This window comes from Aplidium turbinatum, chromosome 6 (genome assembly GCF_918807975.1).
Source record: "Aplidium turbinatum chromosome 6, kaAplTurb1.1, whole genome shotgun sequence".
In the NCBI taxonomy this organism is placed as follows: Eukaryota; Metazoa; Chordata; class Ascidiacea; order Aplousobranchia; family Polyclinidae; genus Aplidium; species Aplidium turbinatum.
This window is the reverse complement of record NC_137477.1, coordinates 17,913,370-17,936,627: the sequence shown is the minus strand read 5'-3', so window position 1 is coordinate 17,936,627 and position 23,258 is coordinate 17,913,370. Positions and strand designations below refer to the sequence as shown.

General features: G+C 37.5%; 1 protein-coding gene across 1 annotated transcript; it reads left to right on the top strand.

Annotated features, from left to right (window-relative positions):
- Nucleotides 1–2,958: 2,958 nt before the first annotated feature.
- LOC145772846 (adiponectin receptor protein 1-like) lies at nucleotides 2,959–20,114 on the top strand. Its single transcript, XM_082584726.1, has 10 exons — nucleotides 2,959–4,856; nucleotides 6,043–6,130; nucleotides 6,640–6,796; nucleotides 9,149–9,306; nucleotides 11,057–11,243; nucleotides 11,681–11,768; nucleotides 13,377–13,476; nucleotides 13,937–14,068; nucleotides 15,398–15,459; nucleotides 18,602–20,114. The coding sequence occupies exons 1-10, from the start codon at nucleotides 4,650–4,652 to the stop codon at nucleotides 18,722–18,724; spliced, it is 1,302 nt and encodes a 433-aa protein (XP_082440852.1). The 5' UTR covers nucleotides 2,959–4,649; the 3' UTR covers nucleotides 18,725–20,114.
- Nucleotides 20,115–23,258: the final 3,144 nt, after the last annotated feature.

Here is a 23,258-nt window from a genome sequence, read left to right as displayed (position 1 = left end):
GCGTCGCTTTTAGACCTTGCTTTGAAGTAAATGGCGCAAGAAAGTTTACGTAAGTCAGCACTCTTATGATTGCATCACGTGATGCCCCCCCCCCCCCCCGATTGTTCCTCGACCTGACGACGTTTAGTCTTCTCTCCGTTTTTTTTTTCCATTTTATTTTCCTTTTTTTTCGTTTTTTTTTTGTAAGGCACGGCGTTTGTCGAATAGTGATGGCACGTGTCGAGTGACCTCGTCACCGAAAAAAGGCAAAAATCGCAGCCCTGTACACAGTAAACCTGACTGGATTATGCACCTCTTTCTTTAATCAAAAGACAGTTTTGGAATAGTTTGCGGTAGTTCGTCTATAACGTCAATTCGGTTATAACGTCAGTTTTTGCAAATCCCCTAGGGGTGCCGTTATAGGCGAATTCTACTGTATGTCAACCACAGCAGGTGTCTAGAAAAAAGTAGAAGCGGCAAAACACGGACACTATAACGTGCATGATGCCAAAGCAGGACAATCAGTTATGGCAACACTTAAATAAAGTTTTTACAAATGTAGAAAGATGAGAAAAAAAAACTAGTAATTTTTTTTAAACAATTTATATGAGTAAAAAAACAAAAGAAAACAAGACAAAAAGATAGTTTCTACGTTGATCGACCTTGGTGGGTTATCGAAACTGTTGATAGTCTTGAGGGGAACGCTCTTGATGCGTTAGCTCATCACGAAAAGCAATTAAACCATTTTTTGTATTTAGGTAACTTGTTTGTAGTTATTTTAACAAAACAGTTGAGTAAATGCATGGTTGCTAATCTGTCTGAAGGATGTGATGAACTGGAAAAACACTTATAATTTGGGACTGATGATCAAGCGCTCTGGAAGAATTTTGTATAATAGCCTATCTCTTTGCTTGGGCTCCATTTTAGAACCCCCAAAAAAATTGGGCTACTTTTGGGCTACTTTTTGCATAAGCTTGGGCTCTTTTTTATAATAATCTCTGGCAACCCTACTGAGGGTACAAACTGTTCAGGGTACGAATACGAACTAGGTTACATCCACTAAACGGCTATCCAGGCTTATGGGTAATTCGACATTACTTATGGGTAATTTGATGCGACTTATGGGGCTTATGGGTAATTTGACGTGACTTATGGGGCTTATGGGTAATTTGACGTGACTTATGGGTAATTTGACGCGACTTTTTATGGGGTTTATGGGTAATTCGATGTGACTTATGGGTAATTTAATACGAATTTTTATGGGGCTTATGGGTAATTCGACGTAATTTGACGCGACTTATGGTGCTTATGAGTAATTCGTAGGACCCCCCAGCTGTGCAAAAATTGGTTGTTTGCAGTGCGATGTCTAGCACATAAGATTATGCCCTGGGATTACAGACACTTGTCTTTGTTTTGATCGCATGCGTGTGTCTCACTTTTGCTTCATTTCGCCTTTAAACATTGCAGACAATTATGCGAAGCAAAAAAGAGACATTCTTTTTTCGCTTACGGGTACAATTATACGATTAAATGAATGAAGTATGCAAATGAGCTAAGCAAATCCTGACACTATTATCTGACTTATTCTTTTAAGCAGTATACGCTTAACCGATGTTTTTACTTAACATTAGATTGGGTTTGATTTGGGATATTAGGTTTTGATTCAAATAAACGATTGATGCATTTATGCGGTATACTATTAACCGATTTCGTCTGTATTTCATTGTTTTGCTTTGAATATGAACAGCTTTGTCTGACGCAAATAAATAGTATCATAATAATTATAATAAAAAAACTAACTAGGCTCGACTGCTGGTCAATGATCGATTTCCATGTTAAAAGCTAAGTAATTTATATATCATTGAAAACTCTTGAGCTGGTTTAATTAAATTGATTTATACCGAAACAACACACACTAATCGTTTCTAGCACTAGTTGCTACGTTCAGCTGATGAAATTGAAAGTAAAATTAACAACAAACAAGATGGTTTATTGCTTCACTGACGTTTCGCGCACCATGACAATGCGCATCCTCAGAGCGAATAACATATATACAAAATAAAATTTCACCAGGTTATATACTACTGTAGTACGATTGAAGGCAAGAAAAAATAAAACACGCAATGTGTGCAGCCTGCACGTCGGTCGAGACAATAATGATTTATATATAAGGTTTTGGTAAAAAGTTTTCGTCGTTCCGGTTGAGTACATTGCAATGTACATTGCAACATTACATCCAAACATTGCAATGTACTCAAGCGGAATGATGGAAACTTTTTACCAAAACCTTATAAATCATTATTGTCTCGACGTGCAGGCTTCAAGCCTACTTGAACACAGTTGGAAACGTTATTGCAATCTAATTTTGTCTCGAATTTCTAGTGATTTTCAGTGTTTCGACTTTATGTTTATTATTGGAAGTTTTTTACGTAATTTAACGTCGAAAGTAACCGCACATCATTAGCCAATCTTTAAAACATTGTGTTCTATTTCTCTTGCCTTCAATCGCACTTTTTTCTGTTGGTCGTCACTGCTTCGAATTTTTATGTTTTTGTTGGAAGTTTTTACGTAATTTTAATGTGGAAAGTAACCGCTCACACATCATTGGCCAATTTTTCAAAAATATTGCGTGTTTTATTTTTTCTTGCCTTCAATCGCACTACAGTAGTATATATATAAAGAAATAAAACAAAGTAACTTCAGCGGGTTTATCATGATGTATTACATACACAAATATAACATAATTAAAATAAACTCAAACGTTTTCGACACGTACAATCGTACATGTGTCCTCATCAGGAATTACATATCATCAATATAAATAAAATGAAAATTGTAAGGTAAATTTGACTTTGCACTATAACTGTAACTGTATACTAACGACACTCCAGACTGAAAAGCACAAACTGAAGGAGTGACACAGTTTATATTGATGATATGTAATTCCTGATGAGGACACATGTACGTGTCGAAAACGTTTGAGTTTATTTTAATTATGTTATATTTGTGTATGTAATACATCATGTTAAACTCGCTGAAGTTACTTTGTTTTATTTCTCTATGGTTCAACAAAGCAAACTCTCTACCAAAGCTTTATCAGTAGTATATAACCTGGTGAAATTTTATTTTGTATGTTATTCGCTCTGAGGGTGCGCATTGTCATGGTGCGCGAAACGTCAGTGAAGCAATAAACCATCTTGTTTGTTGTTAATTTTACTTTCAATTTCATCAGATGAACGTAGCAACCAGTGCTAGAAATGATAATTGTCCTGATAAACACCCAAACTTTTCAGTATTCAACACACACTAAACCAGAAAAGTTTAAAAAAGAACTGAATTTGAAACAAAGCATTTTAGGACAAGCCTTTGAACCGATTGGATTATGGGCGCAAACAAGATGTTAAATTATGGCTTACTAATCGTTGTTTGATAAATTTTGTACTGTCCTTCAATTGCTTCACTCGATAATAATTTTGAATTTCTCACCCTCATTCTTTTAAAACTGAGGCTGGCTAGTCATTTGTTTGTTTTTTTGCTGCATGCGACAACCGCAGACTTGGATTCTTGATATTATAATTTCTCTTCAAGTTCTTGATCAATTTCAAAAATCTTAGTATTAAAATGTTCACAATCAAATTATTTTCTTCATTTTACTAAACTTAGTTTATCTCCAGGTCTCAATTGATTTTCAAACTAGTCTTTTGATTTATAGATTATATCGATACCTATGTAGTATGTAGCCTACTGTAGATGCCGGTATAGATATATTAGACTTATATTGATGTCTATTTGCGTATTTGCAACCAATTTTTTTTCAAGGACCTCTGAAAATTGTATTTGTTAACTTAAACAGTTTAGCTGCTCTCTTTTTTTATTAGAAAGATTTTTTCATACTCTTGAGCATTTAGTAATTTGGTGGTATTGTTGTGTGTATTAAACGTACAATTGTGCATTTTCATGATGGCTGTTTAATTCCAAAATGTACACTACTGTCATTCTGATGGAATAATTCTGCGTGATGCCTATTAAAGCAATCCTTAAAAAATGTGATGACAGCAACAACACGCAGACCTTGATAAAAGCACTTCTAGTTGACTATTTATTTTTATGCTGCTTGAAAGTCAGGATGCCATTTTTAATCGGATTTTTTTTAAGAACAGAATTTGAAAACCAAAAACATGTCACATAGTATTAGTTAGCCCAAAAAGATAAAACTTACACAAGTTGTGATGACATTATTGATAAATAAATTGTTATATAATTTTTTTTATATTTTTAAGTTATTTTCAATTGCAAAATTTGTGAAGTGGACGCAATTGCACACATCAACCCTAACTGAACTTGAGTGCACATTGCACATAAAAGATAAGAATTTTGTCCAGACCAACGAAAAGTGTTGATATTGGCAAACTGTTGATATAGTCGAAGTCGATAGTGGTGAGTTCTTCTGTACAGTATCATATATTGAAGCTCGGGAAAATTTTGGCAATAATTGTTTGCTTATGACAATCATCTTATTATTTTTCATTATTTATTGTTTGAAAAGAGTTATTTTTGTTTTGTATCAGCTTGTCATAATTTGTAAGTAATGGCAGTTTCTAAGTAGTTACTGTACCGTACTGTAAGGGATATAGTTTTGTTACAACATTTGTTGTCATCATTTGTGAAACATGGCAAAAAATGCTTATCACGAATACTCCAATAAGTTAATGCAAGACGAAGATACAGGCCTTCATTCTTCTGAGAATGAAAGTTTCTTGACATCACCAAAAGAATCAGATGCTTATATTCGACGAAAAACCAACCAGGAAAGTGAAGATAGTTCAAATGAGACAGAATCATTGTTTGTTCGTACATCATCATGCCCTCAATTGGAAGTGAGTTGATTTGCGTTTGGCAAGCAAAGTCTTTTTTTCATAATGGTTTCCTGAAAGGATTGTCAGAAATTTAAAATTTGTAAGAAATCACTTTATTGTGTTTGCCTCCATTCCTTGTAACAATTTTTTTTAATGCCATGGTACCATAATTTATGTTTTGCTTTTCTGGTATCATGTTTGGCCAGAAGGGTTAAATGTACTGGCAAACCAATTTTTGTTTTTACTACATCAATTCAATGACCATCTCAGACTTCTTGCCTTGTCATTCTTTGTCAGATAATCCAATCTAACTTTTCATTTTGTCATTGTTTGTATATATTGATTTTGTTATTTTCAAATTTTAAATATTTGTACTATACCCATACCTGGTCAGTGGTCAGCAAAACTTCCCTTTTGTACATGATTTTAACGTCTGGCGATGTTAAAACGATGTAATTACCTTTACATTACATTCAAAAGTTTTGTTGACATCAAAAATTCTTTGACTGTTTTGAGTTACAGCATCGTTTTGTGAAAAAGGTTGTTTTGATGGAAAATATATTTGAAATATCATATAAAATCAACAAATAGCTTATTTAAAAAATGCATGACATTTACAAGGAATATTTTTTGCTACATTTCATTTTAATTTATTTTTCTTTGTCGAAATGCAAAAGAAATGATATTGTGGAATAAAATACAAAATTCTCTAAATAAACAGAAGACGTCGTTGGATTTACAGAAGGCGTCGTTGGATTTTCAAAAAATTGCCGAATCAGACTCGCCGAAACGGGCCATTCCGATAAACAATAGCCTAACCATTCTGCATAACTGACACAAGACCTTGTTCTGACCTTGTTCTGAATGGCTTTTGCTAATTTAACCAAATTTTATAAAATCTGATTTTTAGTAGATTAAGCAATCTTATTTGCTCCAATCAGAAAAAAGTTGAATTACTAAACATATGTATATACTATTTTTTAATCTACTAACAAGGGATTTAACTTTTAGTCAGTTTCTGGCAACTAGCATTAAAAGATTTAATTTTCAAGTAATACCGATTTTATAAGGATGTCAAATAACAGAGAACTTTGAAAGACCATGGTCGCCAACGTCCGCATCAGATCAGAGACATAATCAATGTGTTCATCTTGATTCATCAGTTATCTTTCAATTAACTTCAGATGGTGTGTTATTGTTATTCAAGGTAACCCATCGTTCACCAAAGAAAAGAAAGTCTTCATGTAACCAAAAAGATAGCCACTCGGACAGTGATGATTGTTTTGTTAATTTTGGTAAGTGTTTGTATTTTGTTGCCTTCAGATTTTATGCTTACGCTCGGTGGTTAAAAGTTTAGATTAAGTAAACAGAAGATAAGGAAGCAAATCTTCATGTCCACCTTCCACCATGCCTTGTGTCATGTGTCCCCCCGTGGGCAGTGTTTTGCCAAACACAAAGCCACATTCTCTAGAAGGGTATCACACTAGCGCCCTTTTAAGCTAACATTGCTGGATGATCATAATTCAATCCTGTACCATTGTAATTGAACATTTTAAGAACGCTTATGAGCAAAAGCGGAGAAATCGTAAGCATAAGTTTTTTTCTTAAATGAAATAAAGCTAAATTATTGACTCTGCTTTGTAAGCGCCTCGTAGTAGAAGAAAGAATGGTAGGCTAGTGATGGAGGGCTGTTTTAACCATTGTTCAGCATCTGAGCTGTATCGATTATTGTCATGCAATGGTGGAAACTCCATAGTGTATGAAGCATTGTGTTATCGTATATTATCATACACTTTTGTTTTAGGGTCACCATTGGTTGTTCAAAAGTCTGTTCATAGTGCCATAGAGCTGGTAGATAATGCAGTTCATGCAGCAAAGGAAATGAGCCAACAAGCTGAAGAAAAATTCCACAACGCTGTTGATACTGTTGATCGATTTGCACATAAAGTTTGGGATGGCAGGTACCAAGCTCCGTCGTCTTCAAACTAGCATTTAGGTAGCCTGTATAGTTCATACAAGCCTTGACTGACCTCTTTCTGTAGTTGTATGTCTAGCAGCATTTGGAAGTTTAGAAATCAAGAAAAACTTTTGAAAATTATAAGCTAACATTTAATGTTACTTCAGCAAGCTAGTGTATATTTGTTTTAATCATGTAAAAATAACATGCTGGATTGCTGGTTGCCAATAAAGATTAATATTGCAATAATAAATGATATGAGATTTGAAAGACGTATGGATAGGGGTCTGCTACCATAGGCGCCTAACCCGTGGGGGCGTGGGGGCCCGGCCCCCACGCATATTTCTCCGTGGGGGCAACTTTTATGCTGTATTGATACATAAAACAATAGATAAACTAGCGATCGGCAGCAGAAAAACATTTTTTAAATGCAAACCGCAACAGCTTCGCGATAAATAATCACCAGAACGAGCAGCGATGCTACAATCCCACACCAGACAACAAAATCTGTCATTTTACATTGATTTAACGTCTGCAGACGCACCCAAAAACAACACAATTTGCTACGTAGACACGGAGCGTGCGTTTAGCTTTATGCACTTGCAAACAGACTCGATGTCGCTTTCGAAAGTCGAAACCTCTGCAGCGAATCACTCGCTGTGAAAATGAACTTGAAGTCTTGGCCCGAGGTAACCACTAACATTAACCAACGCAACAAGGGCTGGTACAAACCGCATTGCGCACACACGGCCGTTGCCATAGAAACCCGATCAAAGGCGGGAATATGTGCATCTTTTGTTTCATCTACAACACGAAAACCGGCGTTTTACAGCGAATTGAAAGCAGGTCAGTCATAAGTTGCGACATTGTAGTGAAAAGGGAGAAATGTCAAGTGGAAAACTTAATCAAACGTCTCTCCGTAACTATTTTCAAGGGCTGTTTATGGATGTCAGCAACTTCTAAATTTATTCAAGGTGACGTGCTGTTGCATTGATGTAAACATGAATGATTTTACTTTCAACAGGTATATTTTCAAACGTATGATCAAGTTAGTATTTGCATTCCATTTTCAAAACATTGTCATTCCATTAATACAGTATACCTTTTACTAAACCTTTTCGTCTCGTGTTTCATGCTAATAAATCTAGTTCATTGCTGAACTTTATGTTGTGCTTAGCTTAAAGAGTCGCAGTCCATCAACCGCTAGCAGACGCATGGCATATGTGTTTGCTTAACCGAAGTGATCCAGTTTTGTTTATAATAATTAACGATAGGTCGAACGTAGCGATAACTCCGAGTGTGGCAATAAAAGCAATCTTAGTGTGACGGCATAATTACGTCATCGATCTGCGTGACATTTTGCTGAATTTACGTTGCTGCTGATGAAACATGCTTTCGCCCCCACGGTCAAAAAAATAGTTAGGCGCCTATGTCTGCTACTATTCGGTGAGTTCCTAACCTCTAACCCCAACCCCTAACCCTAAAACGGCAATGATGATTAGGCTACGGTTCCCAATAATTTAGAAAAAAAATTGAAAAAAATCACCAAATAGGGATCGGACTCACCGAATCGGACTCACCGAAACGCGCCATTCCGTATGGATAGAGATGTGACTTATTGTTTTGCCATCGTTTTTTTAATAAATTTAACTTTTAATTAAAGAACATGTTTTTTATAAAAAAAACAAAAAACAAGCTTTTTTGTCAACAATCTGTAAAAAAAGTTGAATATTTTTAGTTATGAAATAAACCATGCATCTACATGTTAACCTCTTCCAGGTTATTCAACTGGAGACTTTTGAATCAGCTTTAACAAACATTCACTCAGATAATTTGCGTTGCTGGTACAGTATTTGGTTCACAAAACTGAGTTGAAACTGATAAGCTAATCAGCAGCCATGATGCAATTCTGCATAGGTATTAGTATAAAGGAAGGTTTAGTATAAAAAAACAACAACTTAAAAACGTAGAAAATATAAGGGAAAAACAACTAAAAACGAGGACTAAACTGCGTTTTTTAACATCTCTCAATATGGTTAATATACAAGGTGCTAGCAGGCTGCTTTTTTATCCAGCCATAGTTTGTCTGCACTGCCAGCTTTCGGAGCAACATATTATTGTTTTCATTTGTTTGTTTATGACGCAAACATTGTTACATAATCACAAAGAGATTGATTGTTTTAAATTTTAAATAGCTTTAAACCCTAAAGCTATGTTTTGAAGCCTTTCGGATTTAGATGCTAAGTATTTATAATAGCACATTCAGAAAAAAGGTCGAAAAGGTTTCTTTTTAGCATCATCTAATAAGCAGTGTAGGAAAAGTTATGATCCCATCTATTACATGAACTATGTGCAGATGGAGGGTTGTACATTTTCTTCAGTTGCCAGAATGGCAGCAAGATAACGAATTCCTGCATTACTGGCACCGACCTCCAATGCCGAGCTTCAAAGCTTGCTTCGGGTCTGTATTTCGCCTGCACACCGAAACAGGAAACATATGGACCCACTTGCTAGGTGAAAATGTGTTTTGATTCTACTCTGCGTTCTGTGTTTAATTCTGCTAAAATGCTAGCATAGTTTCTTGTGAACACAGCAGATTTTTTTTTAATGTTTTGTTGCGATATCAAAGCACGAGTCAAGCAAATAAGTCCTTAAATGTCATTTGTTTAATGGACGTTACTACACAGCTGCACGCTGAAACGATGCAAAAATAACAACTTTGCAAGCTGTAAATTTAGTTGTCTTGTTTTTTGTATGTACTGTATAATGTATATATACTTACTAACTATGGTCGAGTGAAGTTTATTTTGTAAATTTAGAATTTATTCTTTATCAGATGCATTTGATAGTTTGATTTCAGTGTTTGTTCAGGACGTTGGTTATGACTGAGCCTGTTTGTGAAATTTGTGTGGTCATTAGTTGTTTTCTTTGCCCCGTTCTCGTAAATTGGCAGGAAATTGGAGCACAAACCACTGCATTGCAAACTATGTCAATACAATTGCTAAATTGCTTTGCACAATGAAATAACCCTTTTCAAGCGTTTAAGGGACTGGTTTACAACATTGCACTTAGATAAGAAATGCTAAATACATTACGTAACAAAAAGGATAAAATAAAAGATAGAACACTGGAGCTCTTTTTTACTTGTATCCACATGTCGTATTAAAAATTCAGTTTTGCATACATTGATGCCCATACTGTAATGTTTCGCTTCTGACACCATGTAATGTTTCGCGCACTTCGACAACTTCGAATCAACTTCTGACACCATGTAATGTTTCGCGCTTTCCTTTACGTCTGACTATTTCGGACGGACTCTCAAAGACGAACAGATAACTTTATTTGAATCTCAAACATAAACTGGCAACGTAAACGCCCACATAGCTGCGGCACTAAAACGATTGGCTTGCTATTTTAAACTCGTGTTGGAGAATCCCGCATCGCTGTCAGGAAAGCGTATTTAACAGCGGCCAATCAAGAGGTCATAGAAAACGCGTAAGGCAAAATGCGAAACACAAGGTACAAACTTAAAAGGCAAGTTCTCAAATAAATTAAAAGTTTAAAGCACGTTTCCAATATTACACATACGACAGTTGGCCAAGAAAACGAATTACCTTAAATAGAATGTGCAATTAAAAATTGCATGCTAAATTGCTATCAATTGTGTTTAAACAGTAAATCTTTGTTAAAGTCTTTTAAAAAGTGTTGGACTGCAAATGGTTTCCAGGTACATGGCTCCAACTTCATGGCCCTTGTAACATTATTGTACTAACAAATGTTTACGGTCAGCACATGCGTTGGAAGACAAATGCCACAAAACTGCAATTTGTTACGTTAAATGTGGCCATTCCGCCATCCACGCAAGAAGAACACAACCGTGCAAAAGTTGCATCATAAACATTAAGAAATACTGTTGTAGAATTGATCGATCGATTGAATCTTTATTCTAGGACTGGAAAGGCTTTTTCCAGAGCGTAATCCTAGCAGTTTCGCATACTTGCAGAGGCTTTGAATCACCAACGCAGGCCCGGTTACCGAGATTGACAGATTGAAGTGTCCGATTGTTGAAGTCTTGTTGTCGGGAGTTATTTCCATCCATTAGGTGCCGCTGAATGGAGAGCAGTCCTTAACGTGCGTTGCTCAAGCGAACACCCTGAGAGTCGACCAGCGCCGCTTGATCTTCAAGCTTCTTCGTTCCAGAAGTCACGCGTTAACCAACTGAGTTATCAGGGCAGACCAAGAGTAATACACTTTCATTTTTTAGGTTTCATACTGTTCGTGGGAATTTGTATCTATTTCCTTTGTCTGCCAGCAGCTCAGTTCATAAGTGAATGGCAAGAAAAAGTTGTTTTCTTTCTCTTCTTTCTTGGAGCCGTCCTGTGTCTTTGTTTCTCCACTTTATTCCACACCATGGGTTGTCATTCCGAGCGTGTTTTCAGGATATTTGGGAAGTAAGTTTTACTTTCTTGATAGACGTTTTTTGAAACGCCCAGATTTCCACCGTTCTTTATCATGAGCTCAAGGTGTTCATAGCCTTTGTTAACTGGTTTCCACTTCCACCATCATCGCATATGACAATTTGATTACAGTGTGTAAATAGCTTGACATGAACTTGATGAAACCGTTTATCTGGTACATTACTTTAAAATCGCCTTATCTGACATTATCATTGTAGTTTAATAATTTTCCAACTCACGTTGAAACATACCTTGGTTGAAAACTTAAATTTGGGGTGACTAACATTTGTGAATAGTCTTTCACTTAACGTTGTTAGGAGCCGTGTTGCACATTCATAGAGTCTATCTGATATCTGTGCATTATCGCATTTTAAACAAGTCTCTAGAACACAGCACGGTACCTCAACCGATAAAATTCTATCTTTTCGCAGACTGGATTACTCTGGCATTGCTCTAATGATAATGGGATCCTTCGTGCCATGGATCTACTATTCCTTTTATTGTCAAATTGAACCTAAGGTACGTTCGCACTCTGCTCACTTCATGCAATAAGTGTGTTAGTGCTGAGACCAGGGTTGCCAGACTATGAAAAAGTCTTAAAGCCAAAATAATACAAAAAATGCCAAAACAAGGAAAATATTGGATAAAAAAGGCCAAATAGATATTTACCTGTTTCTGTTGTACATAATTAAGACATAATAAGATATTATAATTCCAAAATAATGACTATGATATATATAATATTCATATTTATTTATATTGTATGACTTGTAGCGGATTTTAATGAACTGTAACAAAAATAATTCTGAAAGTGGCCCGAAAAATAGCAAGTATAAAAGGACTGTAGCGAATGAGTTTTAATCCTTTTAAGTGGTGACATTTGGCACCACTGGCTGGCTTAGAGAGTGAGTGCAGTCTGATTCGCCGCCGGCGTCACATTACGACTATTAAACAAGTTTAGAACATGTATTGAACAATGGTAAATATGGTTTCATCTGGTAAGGTTACGATATATGAGAAATATTGATTATTATGCATTTTGAAGAGTAAATTTAAAAAAAAGCAAAATTTAAGGCCAAATCTAGAAAAAGGCAAAATGTGTTACAATTTCTGAGGCCAAAAGACTCTAAAAAACCAAATTCTAGGAATATGGCCTTAAAAAGGCCAATCTGGCAACCCTTGCTGAGACAGGCTTGATATCGGATGACGGATTTTGATTTTGACATGACAAGGCAAGCAAAGTCTAACAAGAATGTCCATTTGTGATGGCATACTAGGTTTGTAAAGTTTCAGTGAGGTCACAAATTTCGGACTTCTGTCAAGTTGTTAAATCATCATTTTTAGTGACCAAGTGCTGTGACTGAGCCATGTATTAAGTTTTGTCGAAGGCGTTAAATCAATTATAATGTATCAATACAACATGTACAGTAGATTATAGAACAAGAAACTACATTAAAGCAAATTAACTCCATTCGCTACAAACAGTTGCTATGTCACTTTTCGTCATCATGTAGAATTATTTACTCGTCAAGAAAAGTACGATTACGCAATGCTACTATATGTCTAGGGTCTGCTACTATTCGGTGAGTCCGATTCGATGAGTTCCTAACCTCTAACCCCTAACCCTAACCCCTAACCCTAAAACGGCAATGATAATTAGGCTACGGTACCCAATAATGTAAAAAAAACATTTAAAAAATCCCCCATTCGGACTCACCGAATCGGACTCACCGAAACGGGCCATTCCCGTATGTCTACTTTACTACGACCAGGCAGGACAGAGCTTTTGAGAAGCTTCATGTGCTTGAATGCAACTGTTTCTAAACGTCCTTGATGTTTTTAGAACTTTTCAAGTGAAGTGTTGACATTATCGGGTGCTTGCCTTAGTGAAAGTGATTGCGCGATCCTCTGCAGAGTGTTGGGTAAATCCTCGTCGAGAATATGTGTCTTGACAAGGCACAGCTGACTCGAGTGACTCGTGTACTATACACTGTGCATTCGTTTGCTGCTTTCATATGTTTATTCTGTGACAATGTTATATCTGTCTGTGCTTAAATTACATGTTGTCACGATAGCCGTAAAATATTATTGTATGGAGTTACCGTGTGATCATACATGAACTTACAGGTGATCTACATGTCTTGTGTCTGCATACTTGGGATTCTATGCATTGTTATTTCACAATGGGAAAAGTTTAGTACCGCAAAATACAGGAGTTTACGTGCAAGTGAGTGCAGCGTTTCGATGATAATTGAAATCTCTTTGCTCCTGCCCTAGAAATGAACGACCTTGTTTATGGCTTGACTTCAGTAAGGTTGAGAATAACCTTACTGATAACGTCCTAATAACGTCCGGTACTTGGGACATATATGACAGGATGCGAAGTTTCACTTTTCATCCCACACCAGAAGGGACTAATTTTCAGTTAGTTTTTGCCAATTCTCACTTTTTCACCTACGCTTCATTACAAGCTTGCTTTCGACGAGAAGCTGTAAATTGCTTGCGAGCCTTCTAGTTTGGTGGATAAGCTAAAGCGGGGTAACTTTGCATTCTCTAATTTAAAATCCCTATTCCAATACCAGCACTTCACCGTCCGTAACTTGCTTAAATTCTTTTACATTGAAAATACAACAAATCTATAACTAATTTTGTTGCGAGTTGTATTTACACCTCATTTATTTGTTTAGTTCTATTTGCTGCCCTTGGCCTGAGTGGCATCGTACCAGCAGTGCACACCATGATTCAGCAGGGGTTCCTCAGGTCTGTCGTGGTTGGCCAACTGGGGTGGTTGATCCTCATGGCTGTCCTCTATCTTGTCGGTGAGTTGATGTGTAATTGTTACTGTGGCTTTGCTCAGAAATCGTTTTTAAAGGGGTACTAAAGGAAAAACCTGACTTGGCGATTTTCCACGTTCTTTGTGTTTAACATGCTACCATAAAACGATTTTCAATAAAATTTTGCCCCATTGCGGTCTGACCACCATTGTGGGCGTGCTTTTGTCAGAGCTTTCAAAATGAGTTTGAGCCTGAGCAACGAAGCGTGCGACTGTGCAGTCTACGTCATAAAGGCTAGCAATCAACTGATCACGCAATAATTGTTACTGCGGGCGATTTGACTGTAGGCTATGTATGTATTTACATCAAAACAGCACATTTTAACATCAAAACAGCAGACAGTTTGCTCAAAACATCAGATTGGTAACGTGGCTTTTGTTATTGCTGGCCTTTATGACGTATTCTCGAGCAGTGTTTGCACGTTTTGGTCATTTTGAAAAAAATGAAAATAAATGAAACTCTGGACTTTGGGCCTTGCCAGCGCCATTGAAAACAAATTTTTTTCGGTAATTGTTTTTGAAATGTATTCTTGAATGTTCAGTTTACTCATTTTAATGCTTAATTCCGGTTTGAAATTTTCCTTTAGTATGCCTTTAATAGTTAAGACACTCAGTGTTTATTTTATAGCATTGGTATGTTTTCTTTGTCATGCAGTGCTCATTAAACCTGATACTCTCTTAAAATTCATAAAATAAATTAATCTTGAATCCTAAGAGTGATCTGAAACTTTCACATTGCTGCAACGAATTTGAATCTTCATCGGAGATCGCTTCTTTGAGCCAGGGTTGCCGAATGCGAGCACTTTGCTGGTTTTGGTCCGGTGTGCTGATTTTACATTACCATGCAGATAGTAGATTGCAAATTTGAGCACAACCTAAGTGCGTTTCGTTAGATTAAAACCAGCCATGATTAAAAGTTTCCTCCAATCTGCCATGACTCTGTGTCGGTTGAGTTCAGTTGCGTTCATTCCGCCATGACAGACGGACAACGTTGCAAGACTGTTAGATGTTTGGATAATTAGGGCTGCAAATTATAGATATTTGTGTTGTGGTACACCACCGGTGGCGATTATGGTATTTACATTATATTTTGATTTGTGCTTACTTTTAATTGCATGTATCAGATACATGCAATTAAAACCAACCATCGTACAGATACTGTATCTGTACGATGGCATCTAAACATTTCTGTGCTTGCACCACTTTCGCATTTTCACATTGTTTCGGTTAATAGCCGGCTCACTGTTCTTTGAAACAATCCACTGCAGTGGAGTAGTTTATGTTTTGTTTATCTTACCTAGTTTTTCTTTTTCAGGTGCCTTCCTTTATGCTAAGCGAATCCCTGAGCGATATTTCCCCGGCAAGTGTGATCTATGGGTGGGTAGTAGTGGCTATTGAAATCCGTATTTGACGAAAACTAATTTATTTGGCCTGTTTAAGGTTTTGTTCAACCGATTTGTCTGTCAAAGAGATAAACTTACCAGCTAGTTGATGTTGAGACATTTCAAGGAAAAGTGCTGTGACATCCCAGATAGCAAAATCCGTAATTTTTACATTGATTCAACGTCTTCAGACGTTTCAATGTAGAAATGACAGATTGTGCTGTCTGAGCGCTTGCGTTTAAAGTTAAGGTATTGTAACATTCTATTTATACTTTAATTTCTAAACAACAGGATTCAATTGTTCACTGTCCAAGTTTTACTTAGTTTACTCATGTGAGCACTTGTTGCGTAACATCATGACGAAAGTTCTATTATTAGCACATTAAACGTTGGTTGGTCCGTGGTGTTGTGACGTGTGTTTGTATTCCTCGAAGCGAGGCCGCTCGAGCTGACGGTCATGGTGACCTCTAGTAAGGTGACGGCCATGTTTGAAAGCGGGAGAGTTGCGGAATGAAGTAGAATGCTTTTCTGATGCAACATCTATTATGTCGTTGCTATCACGTGACCTACATGGGCACGTGAATAACGGCATCACGTGACCTATCAGTACCTAAGGTAAATATCTGCTGACCGTTCCAGACATGCGTCATAGTCACTTACAGTATACTTCCGTTTGGTTAGCTTCAATTATTTTCTTATGGTTGGGTCGCATTTGATTAACACGATTTTCACTGAATTAAAATCCTTTGATCACTTTGGTTGGTCGGAAGGCCACCAACAAATGGAAATGGAATGGCCTTCTGTGGGTGAAAACTACACTTGCCTCGTGAGTAAATTTATTGAAACTGATAGAACAGAATACGATAAAGTTTTGTCCGAAAATGTTTCACAGGGGTGATTTCTGTGGCATAATTAGGGGTTTTGTGGGGATGAGGTACGACAAGCGCAGCTAAAATAACCTGATTTGACACATTTCAATGCAAATAGTTTCCTTGTTTTTGCCATTGCAGAAAGAAACCAAGGTCGGCCAATTTTACAGTTTTTAGGTTTTGGAGGAGGTCCGGCACGTTAATTTTTTTTGACAATTTGGCCAAATTTTGCGCATGCCTGCAAAGAAATGACAATTTCGCTCTAATCTAATATTTATAAGATGGTGGTTTAAGACACGTCTGTATTTCGTCATTTCCTTTTTTATTGCCGATTTTCAGAGTCTCTTGCTCTCTGTCAGCCAATCAAATTGCATTTCCTGCATCCTGACACAAGGTGTAAATATGCAACCGAGGAATTAGATACCGTAGTGTCATTATTTAATTTGTCAATGGCGGTTTACCCTGTTCTGAAAATTACGTCATCTCTAGGCAGATTAACCTTCAAAAGTCCCCCGCAATAAACAAAAGTCTAATATTTTGTGCGTTTTGAGCGTTGTAACTATCAAATCCACGTTTGACGATGTTTTATTACCTTTTCTTTGAAAGGTCGTTTATGACGCACACAGATTTAGCTTGTTTGTGCAAAGTATTGACATAGCATCGAACGATCATGTCCTGTATTACCCAGCCTTACGCGGACCTGGCGCTGATCAAAGAGCTGACTGAAACCTGTTTAGTGCTCACTCGTATCAGTGACATGCAAAGTATAATTCTCATTATATTGTTTATAGACATTCGAGGGAATATTTAAGCAGAACTACAGGCAAGCTTTACTGCTTTGATCAAAACAGAACTATGATGAATCATCAAATGTTTGATAGTTTCCTCACCAACCGCATGAGGGCATTATTTGTAGTTTGCATTATTCCACCTGTTCGATAAGAGCTCCAGTGTTGACCGAAACTCGGGGAGTTTTTAGGTTGATGACTTGAAATTAAATCTGATATCTCTAGATTAAGTTGACATGTAGTTAGTTGTATCTTGAAAACAATATTGTATTCCCACAATGCTTATCGAGTAGCGTATAGTATAGCGAAGCGCATTGCAATCACTAGAAGCCTAAAGACGCATCCATACTATATGAAACTTTAATGTTGGGTAGACTGCTACACGGACATTGCCTTCATCGCCACAAATTTCGTGTGCGGTGCGGTCACAATTTACCGTTCATAAAGCATTGCTTGACATATTCATCAACGCAAAAAGTACGAATTCCAAGCAAGGGCACAAGTTCAACAACAGTCGAGGTACTTCCACTCACAATAATTATAACCGATACATCCTGTTTGAAGGCATTCAGACAACTAACTCTTTCATGGATTCCATGTCAACATTGGTTTGAACTTTGAACAACCCAAACAACCGTTTTGCAGCCGCTTCGCATTTTTTTACGTTTGATTTCGTCGTTTGCTGTTGATGGTTGCAATGTTATCTACCTCAGCGCTTCATTGTGAACGACCCTACCAAGTGCCACTCGAACATCAAAGTGGATTGTATCAGATCCCTATAAAGGCTATAATCTACATGTTACCTTCGGTATCTGTTAAATGTATAGTTTCGTTCTTTTAAGGTTAATGTTTGCAAATGTGATGTTCAGTTTGTTGCGTTTAAGTTTTTACCGATGATTTCCTGCCCACAGTCGCAATCTCTTTTTTCTAATTTCTACATAAGTTTGACAATATTGTTATATTTACGGAAGCGACACTTTTCCGGCGGATCATTGGTCGTGCTTCCCATCAGCACACGACCCACCCGACCGTTGCAAAAACTGCAAAAAAAGAAGAAAAGATATTGTCAAGCGTCGGTAACAAAAGTACCGAGATAGCAAAACAATTCAAGCTCTTGCTCTCTTGAATTACTTCCAATCCACAACTGTTGTTCATGGGTTAGCTAGAGAATAGCTGATTTGCACTGCAAAGATTTCTTTGTTCATGTAGGGTTTTACTGTTGGCTACGTTATTGGTATTATTTCCCCCAGTGTATCCCCAACCCTGCCCCTCAACCTCTATTTCTCTGGTGGAAGATATCGATAATAATCGTATTAAGTATCATTCGACTGATGAAAACAAAGCATTTCTCTGGTTTGACCCGACCTGAACCATAGGCCAGGCTTACCGACGCTGGCGTCTCAACCACTGAGCCTATTGTGTGATGGAAAGGAAGGAAGAACTAGATGCAATATTTTTAATCCAAACTATTTTTTTCCAGTTCCAGAGTCATCAGATCTTCCACATTTTGGTTGTGTTGGCGGCTTGCGTCCACTTCCACGGAATTTCTAATCTTCAGCAGTCCAGATTTCACAATGGAGGAACATGCATGGCCGGAGAGTGATTTACAGCAATTCAGATTTTTACGTTAAAACAACGTTACTAGACCCCGGATCAACGTAGCGATGTTGATGTTTCGATTTCTTTGGTTTTTGGTCTGTTGACGTTGTTTCAACGTGGAAATGCACTTATGTTTTTGCGTGGGTTTGAAGTGTTATTTAATTTCACCCTGAAAGAGTTTTTGTATTTCGTTGTTTTCGTTCTGTTTGTCACCTAAAGCCTCGATGCTAGAATAACCTGAGAAAAGTTTGCGGTGACATAACATCGCTTCTCCAACGTTGTCGTGTACTGACGTCTTCTTGGTTGCGTCAAACGCTGCCCTAGACAGCAAAACCCTTTATTTTCACATTGATTCAACGTCTGCAGACGTTATTGTAAAAATGAAGGATTTGGGTGTTTTGTCTGCAACCATTCTAAACCGTTTTGATAATGAAGATATGATGTGTGGCTTTCTTTCCACAAAGTTTGTCCGTTCATAATTTGATCAGTTCAAGCTTCATAGTACAATTGGAAGCGGTTACAAAGTGAATAAAAAATACATTCGAAACTGGACAACTAAGTTGAGGTATGCCGCCATGTGATTTTTTACACTGTCTCAGTTAGAAAATTTGACATAAAAAATTAAGTTTGCATTGAATCGCGTAGATGTTTTTACGATCAAGGTGACCCTCACCGGTTATGTTTGCTCTGTGCGAAGATCGTCGCAATCTGTAAAGCGACTGGGTGGGTTTGCTGGGTGTGGAACCACTCTATAGACAAGAGCAATAGCTAGAAATCCTACCCCTCTACCTCGCTACACTGGCCTGTTTTTTCAAATATGCAAATAGTTGATCAAACCTTTCGAGGCTTTCAAAAACTTTGTTGTATAGCATATTTCACCTGTTGACTTCATGCGGGTAATTTTTTTTTTTGTTATTGTGTGTTCAAAGATTTATTTAATTTTGTAGTTAGATTATTAGGAAGAGCGGAATACATATCCGCCTATGGTGTGTAGCAAATAACATTGCTGTGGGCTTTTAAAATATCATATGACGCCCTTGGGGGGGCAAAGTAAAACATTTCCACATGACATTTGCTTTTGGGAAAACACATTGCTTACATCAAAAATCTTGTGATTGAAGATCGTTTCTACCATTGTGTGAAAAATATTGACGTTGGTCATGTGTTGTTTGCATTAAAATAATCCAGAAAGAACTTTTCATTTTCTTGTAGTTTCAATTGTACAATAACAAGACCTCGAAACGTTTCTTTCAGGAATACATTAGTCTTGGGTGTGTATTTACATCTTGTTATGAGGACTTGTACACTTTTAATTAGTTTAGTGAAATTGTAGTTTTCATGTTCATGTGAAAGCGCAGTTAAAACTAACGTAAATATAACAACATTCAATTGCATCGCTTTGCATCACTTTTTCTACTTTTACAAAGACAGTTTACTGAAGCCAAATCGGTCATGCGTAGCCTACATCACTTAACCTATCACACTGCAAACAATTTGAAGCTACAGCGGATATAATATTTCATCAAAAGTTAAGCGTGCAAGTTAGAAGGAGACATTCTCAGCACGCGCTTTATGTTCTTGTTTTCAAAATGTCGTGAAACTACATTGTTTAGTGTTTGCGGTTTAGCAAGACCCAAAATTCTCTCATACGTCAGTGTTTAGACAGTGATATATTTAACAAAATAAATCAATGCTAAAAAGCAAAAATATTGTATATGACGGTCACTACTTGTCTTGCGTTTTGATCTGTGCAATGTATGTTTCAATTGCTTACATGCATAAAAATCGGATTCGAGATACAACAATCTATCGCAAACGTTTTTTTAAAGGAAGTCCCCATGAAAAATTGGTTTCACAACGGTAGAGGGGGTGCAATCAGTAGAGAAAGGGTTTGCACCCACTGGATGCGGTTCTGCATCATTTGCCAGGATTATGAAATGAAATCGATGTGGAGGCAGGGTGTGAAGGCGATTGCGGTACTTGGAGGTGAATTCGGCCACCCTCGGTAAACGGGGACATCACCGGGTTAAAACTGGACTACTACTATGAAAGGTTTTATCTTCAAATAGAACCCATCAAATAAATCGTGAATCAATTTCAAAAACTAGTTTGAGCATCTAAAGATGGCGTCAAATCTTCAAAAGGAAATTTAAATAAACTTCTTGTCAACGCCATCACCGCAGTGTCGTGTTTGTAGGCACTTAAACATGAAAAGTTTTGTAAAACAAATGAATCATTGGACCAATCACACAAGCAGCGTTTCAACCAATCAGAAGTTGCAAGGAAAACCGAGAAAACGTTTTTGATATAAAGTAAATTATGCCAACATGTCGTCGTTCACAGCTTGGCGTAGAGCAGGGGTTACCAAACTACGGCCCGCGGGCCGAAACCGGCCCGCAAACTGATTTCATCCGGCCTGCCACGTGCTGCGGAAATAACAGCTGCAGTACAACTGTTAAGCTAGCTTTGCTTTTTTTGTGTAATAGAGACTTCTTTGTTAAAATTGTTCGTTCTTATATAGTTCTGTTTTTATCATTAGGCCACCACAAATGAGGACAGCCTAGGCCAAATTTGGAGAAATGTCATGTTTTTTTCAACAGCACGATGCCCTGTAGTGTATCACAACAGGGGATAACTTTTCCAGCAACCTTTCGATTTTCATCACAACTTTGCTATTCCACCGCTGACTTTGTTATTTATTGTGCTCAATTCAAGTCAATGGAGATTCTAAATAGTTGTATAGCCTATCTTTTCGCAATTTGCATCCGGCCCGCGGCTGTTAATCTCGCAGCAATCCGGCCCTCAGAGAAAAAAGTTTGATGACTCCTGGCGTAGAGTGTTAAAGCAGTGGTAGTCATTTTGATGACGTGTATTCGATTTCCTTCCAAACCATAACTCTTTTTCTGTATAATTACCAAACAAAGTTCAAAGTAGGATCCATAGGCGTAGCCAGGGGGGGGGGGGGGGGCGAACGGGGCCATGGCCCCCCCCAAATTTTCAAAGTTTGGATTCCGAAGTTGAACCCTTTGTTGAAAATATAATATAATTTGTATAAATTTATATTGTTTTCCAAGACATCTGGCTATTATTAACACCCCCCAGGACTTGTTTTAGACACACAGAAAGACACCAATAAATTTTGCAAATCGTAAATCGCGCAAAGTTTATGCGATTTACGCTTCTTTTAACTAATCTGTGGAAGCAATTTCAGAATCGCTTACTCTGTAGGGTTTTTGTGTAGCTGAGTTTTTTGTGTTCTCTAATTTTAGCCGCAGTTTTTGCCCGTTTGTGTGTAGATAAGAGCTACCTTTAATAAGTTAATAGCTGTTTATCTGCTAATAACTTTCATACAAATATTACCCTGAAAGTGTTTCCAAAAAGCGTTATAATCCATTATTTAAGTGTAATTTTGCAAAAATTTTCCGGGGGAGCATGCCCCCGGACCCCCCTAGAATACGCGTGCCTTCGGCACGCTCTAACCCCCACCAGCTTTAGTGCTTCCCTTGCTTAACCCACCAGGATGCGCCACTGCACATCAGGTGGCGATGTCTTAAATCAAACATTTTGTCGTTCTCTTCAATTCATCAAATATTTGGCCCCCCCCCCAAAAATTTTTTCTGGCTACGCCACTGGTAGGATCACCTCTCTGGCTGAATGCTAAAAGGTTCACAATTGCACGGTAGGCTAGTCACTTAGACATGTTCTGATTGGTTAGGGGTGTCATGGGGTCTTACAGGGAATTGTCATGTTTGAGTGGCTACCGTGGTTAAATCAGGGGCGCCGGAAGCGGGGGGAAGGGGGGGCGAATGCCCCCCCTGCCCTCAAATTTTCTGCAGATGGAGGGGCAGGGGGGGGGGGCAATGGTGCCCTTTTAAAGTTATGTAAGCTACTGCACATTTTGCAATATAACAATTTCTGCTATTCGCTTTTAGCCTAATTATAATCTTTCATTTTTGCCTCAAAATAATATTTACGGCACAAAATTTTGCAACACAGTATACAGGCCTTAAAACTCGTTTTTTTTTCGGCAGCCATCGTAGCCTACCGGGAGCTCCTTCTCGGCGGCCAAATCTGCGTGCTTGGAGGCCAAAATACAAAATAAAAATAACGATAGTACAAGTAAATAGAGTTAAACTTGCAACAATGCTAAAATGATCACTTAGCGTTGTGAAGTCTGGGCCTGGGCGACGTCCTACAATAGAATCGTTGCACCACGCAATAACTGCTTTATCGGGATTGTAATCCAGTAGCCTACTATTCAAAGTTTGAATATTCAAAATTTGAATTTCAAACGACACTCGCACGAGTGTATCCAATGTGGCTGATTTTATAGAAGTTCGCCACTCTCCTAGAATTCTTTTTAACAACGAAAAACAACGTTCGACATGTGTTGACGATGACGGCAAGGTAATACATTAAGTATTTTAATAATTAAAACATTACTTGTAGCTTTAACTGCCCTTTATCAAAACTGACGATGCACTAGCAAGTGCGAAATATTTTTTCTGTTACATCTACTGACATCTGATCCCTGTTGC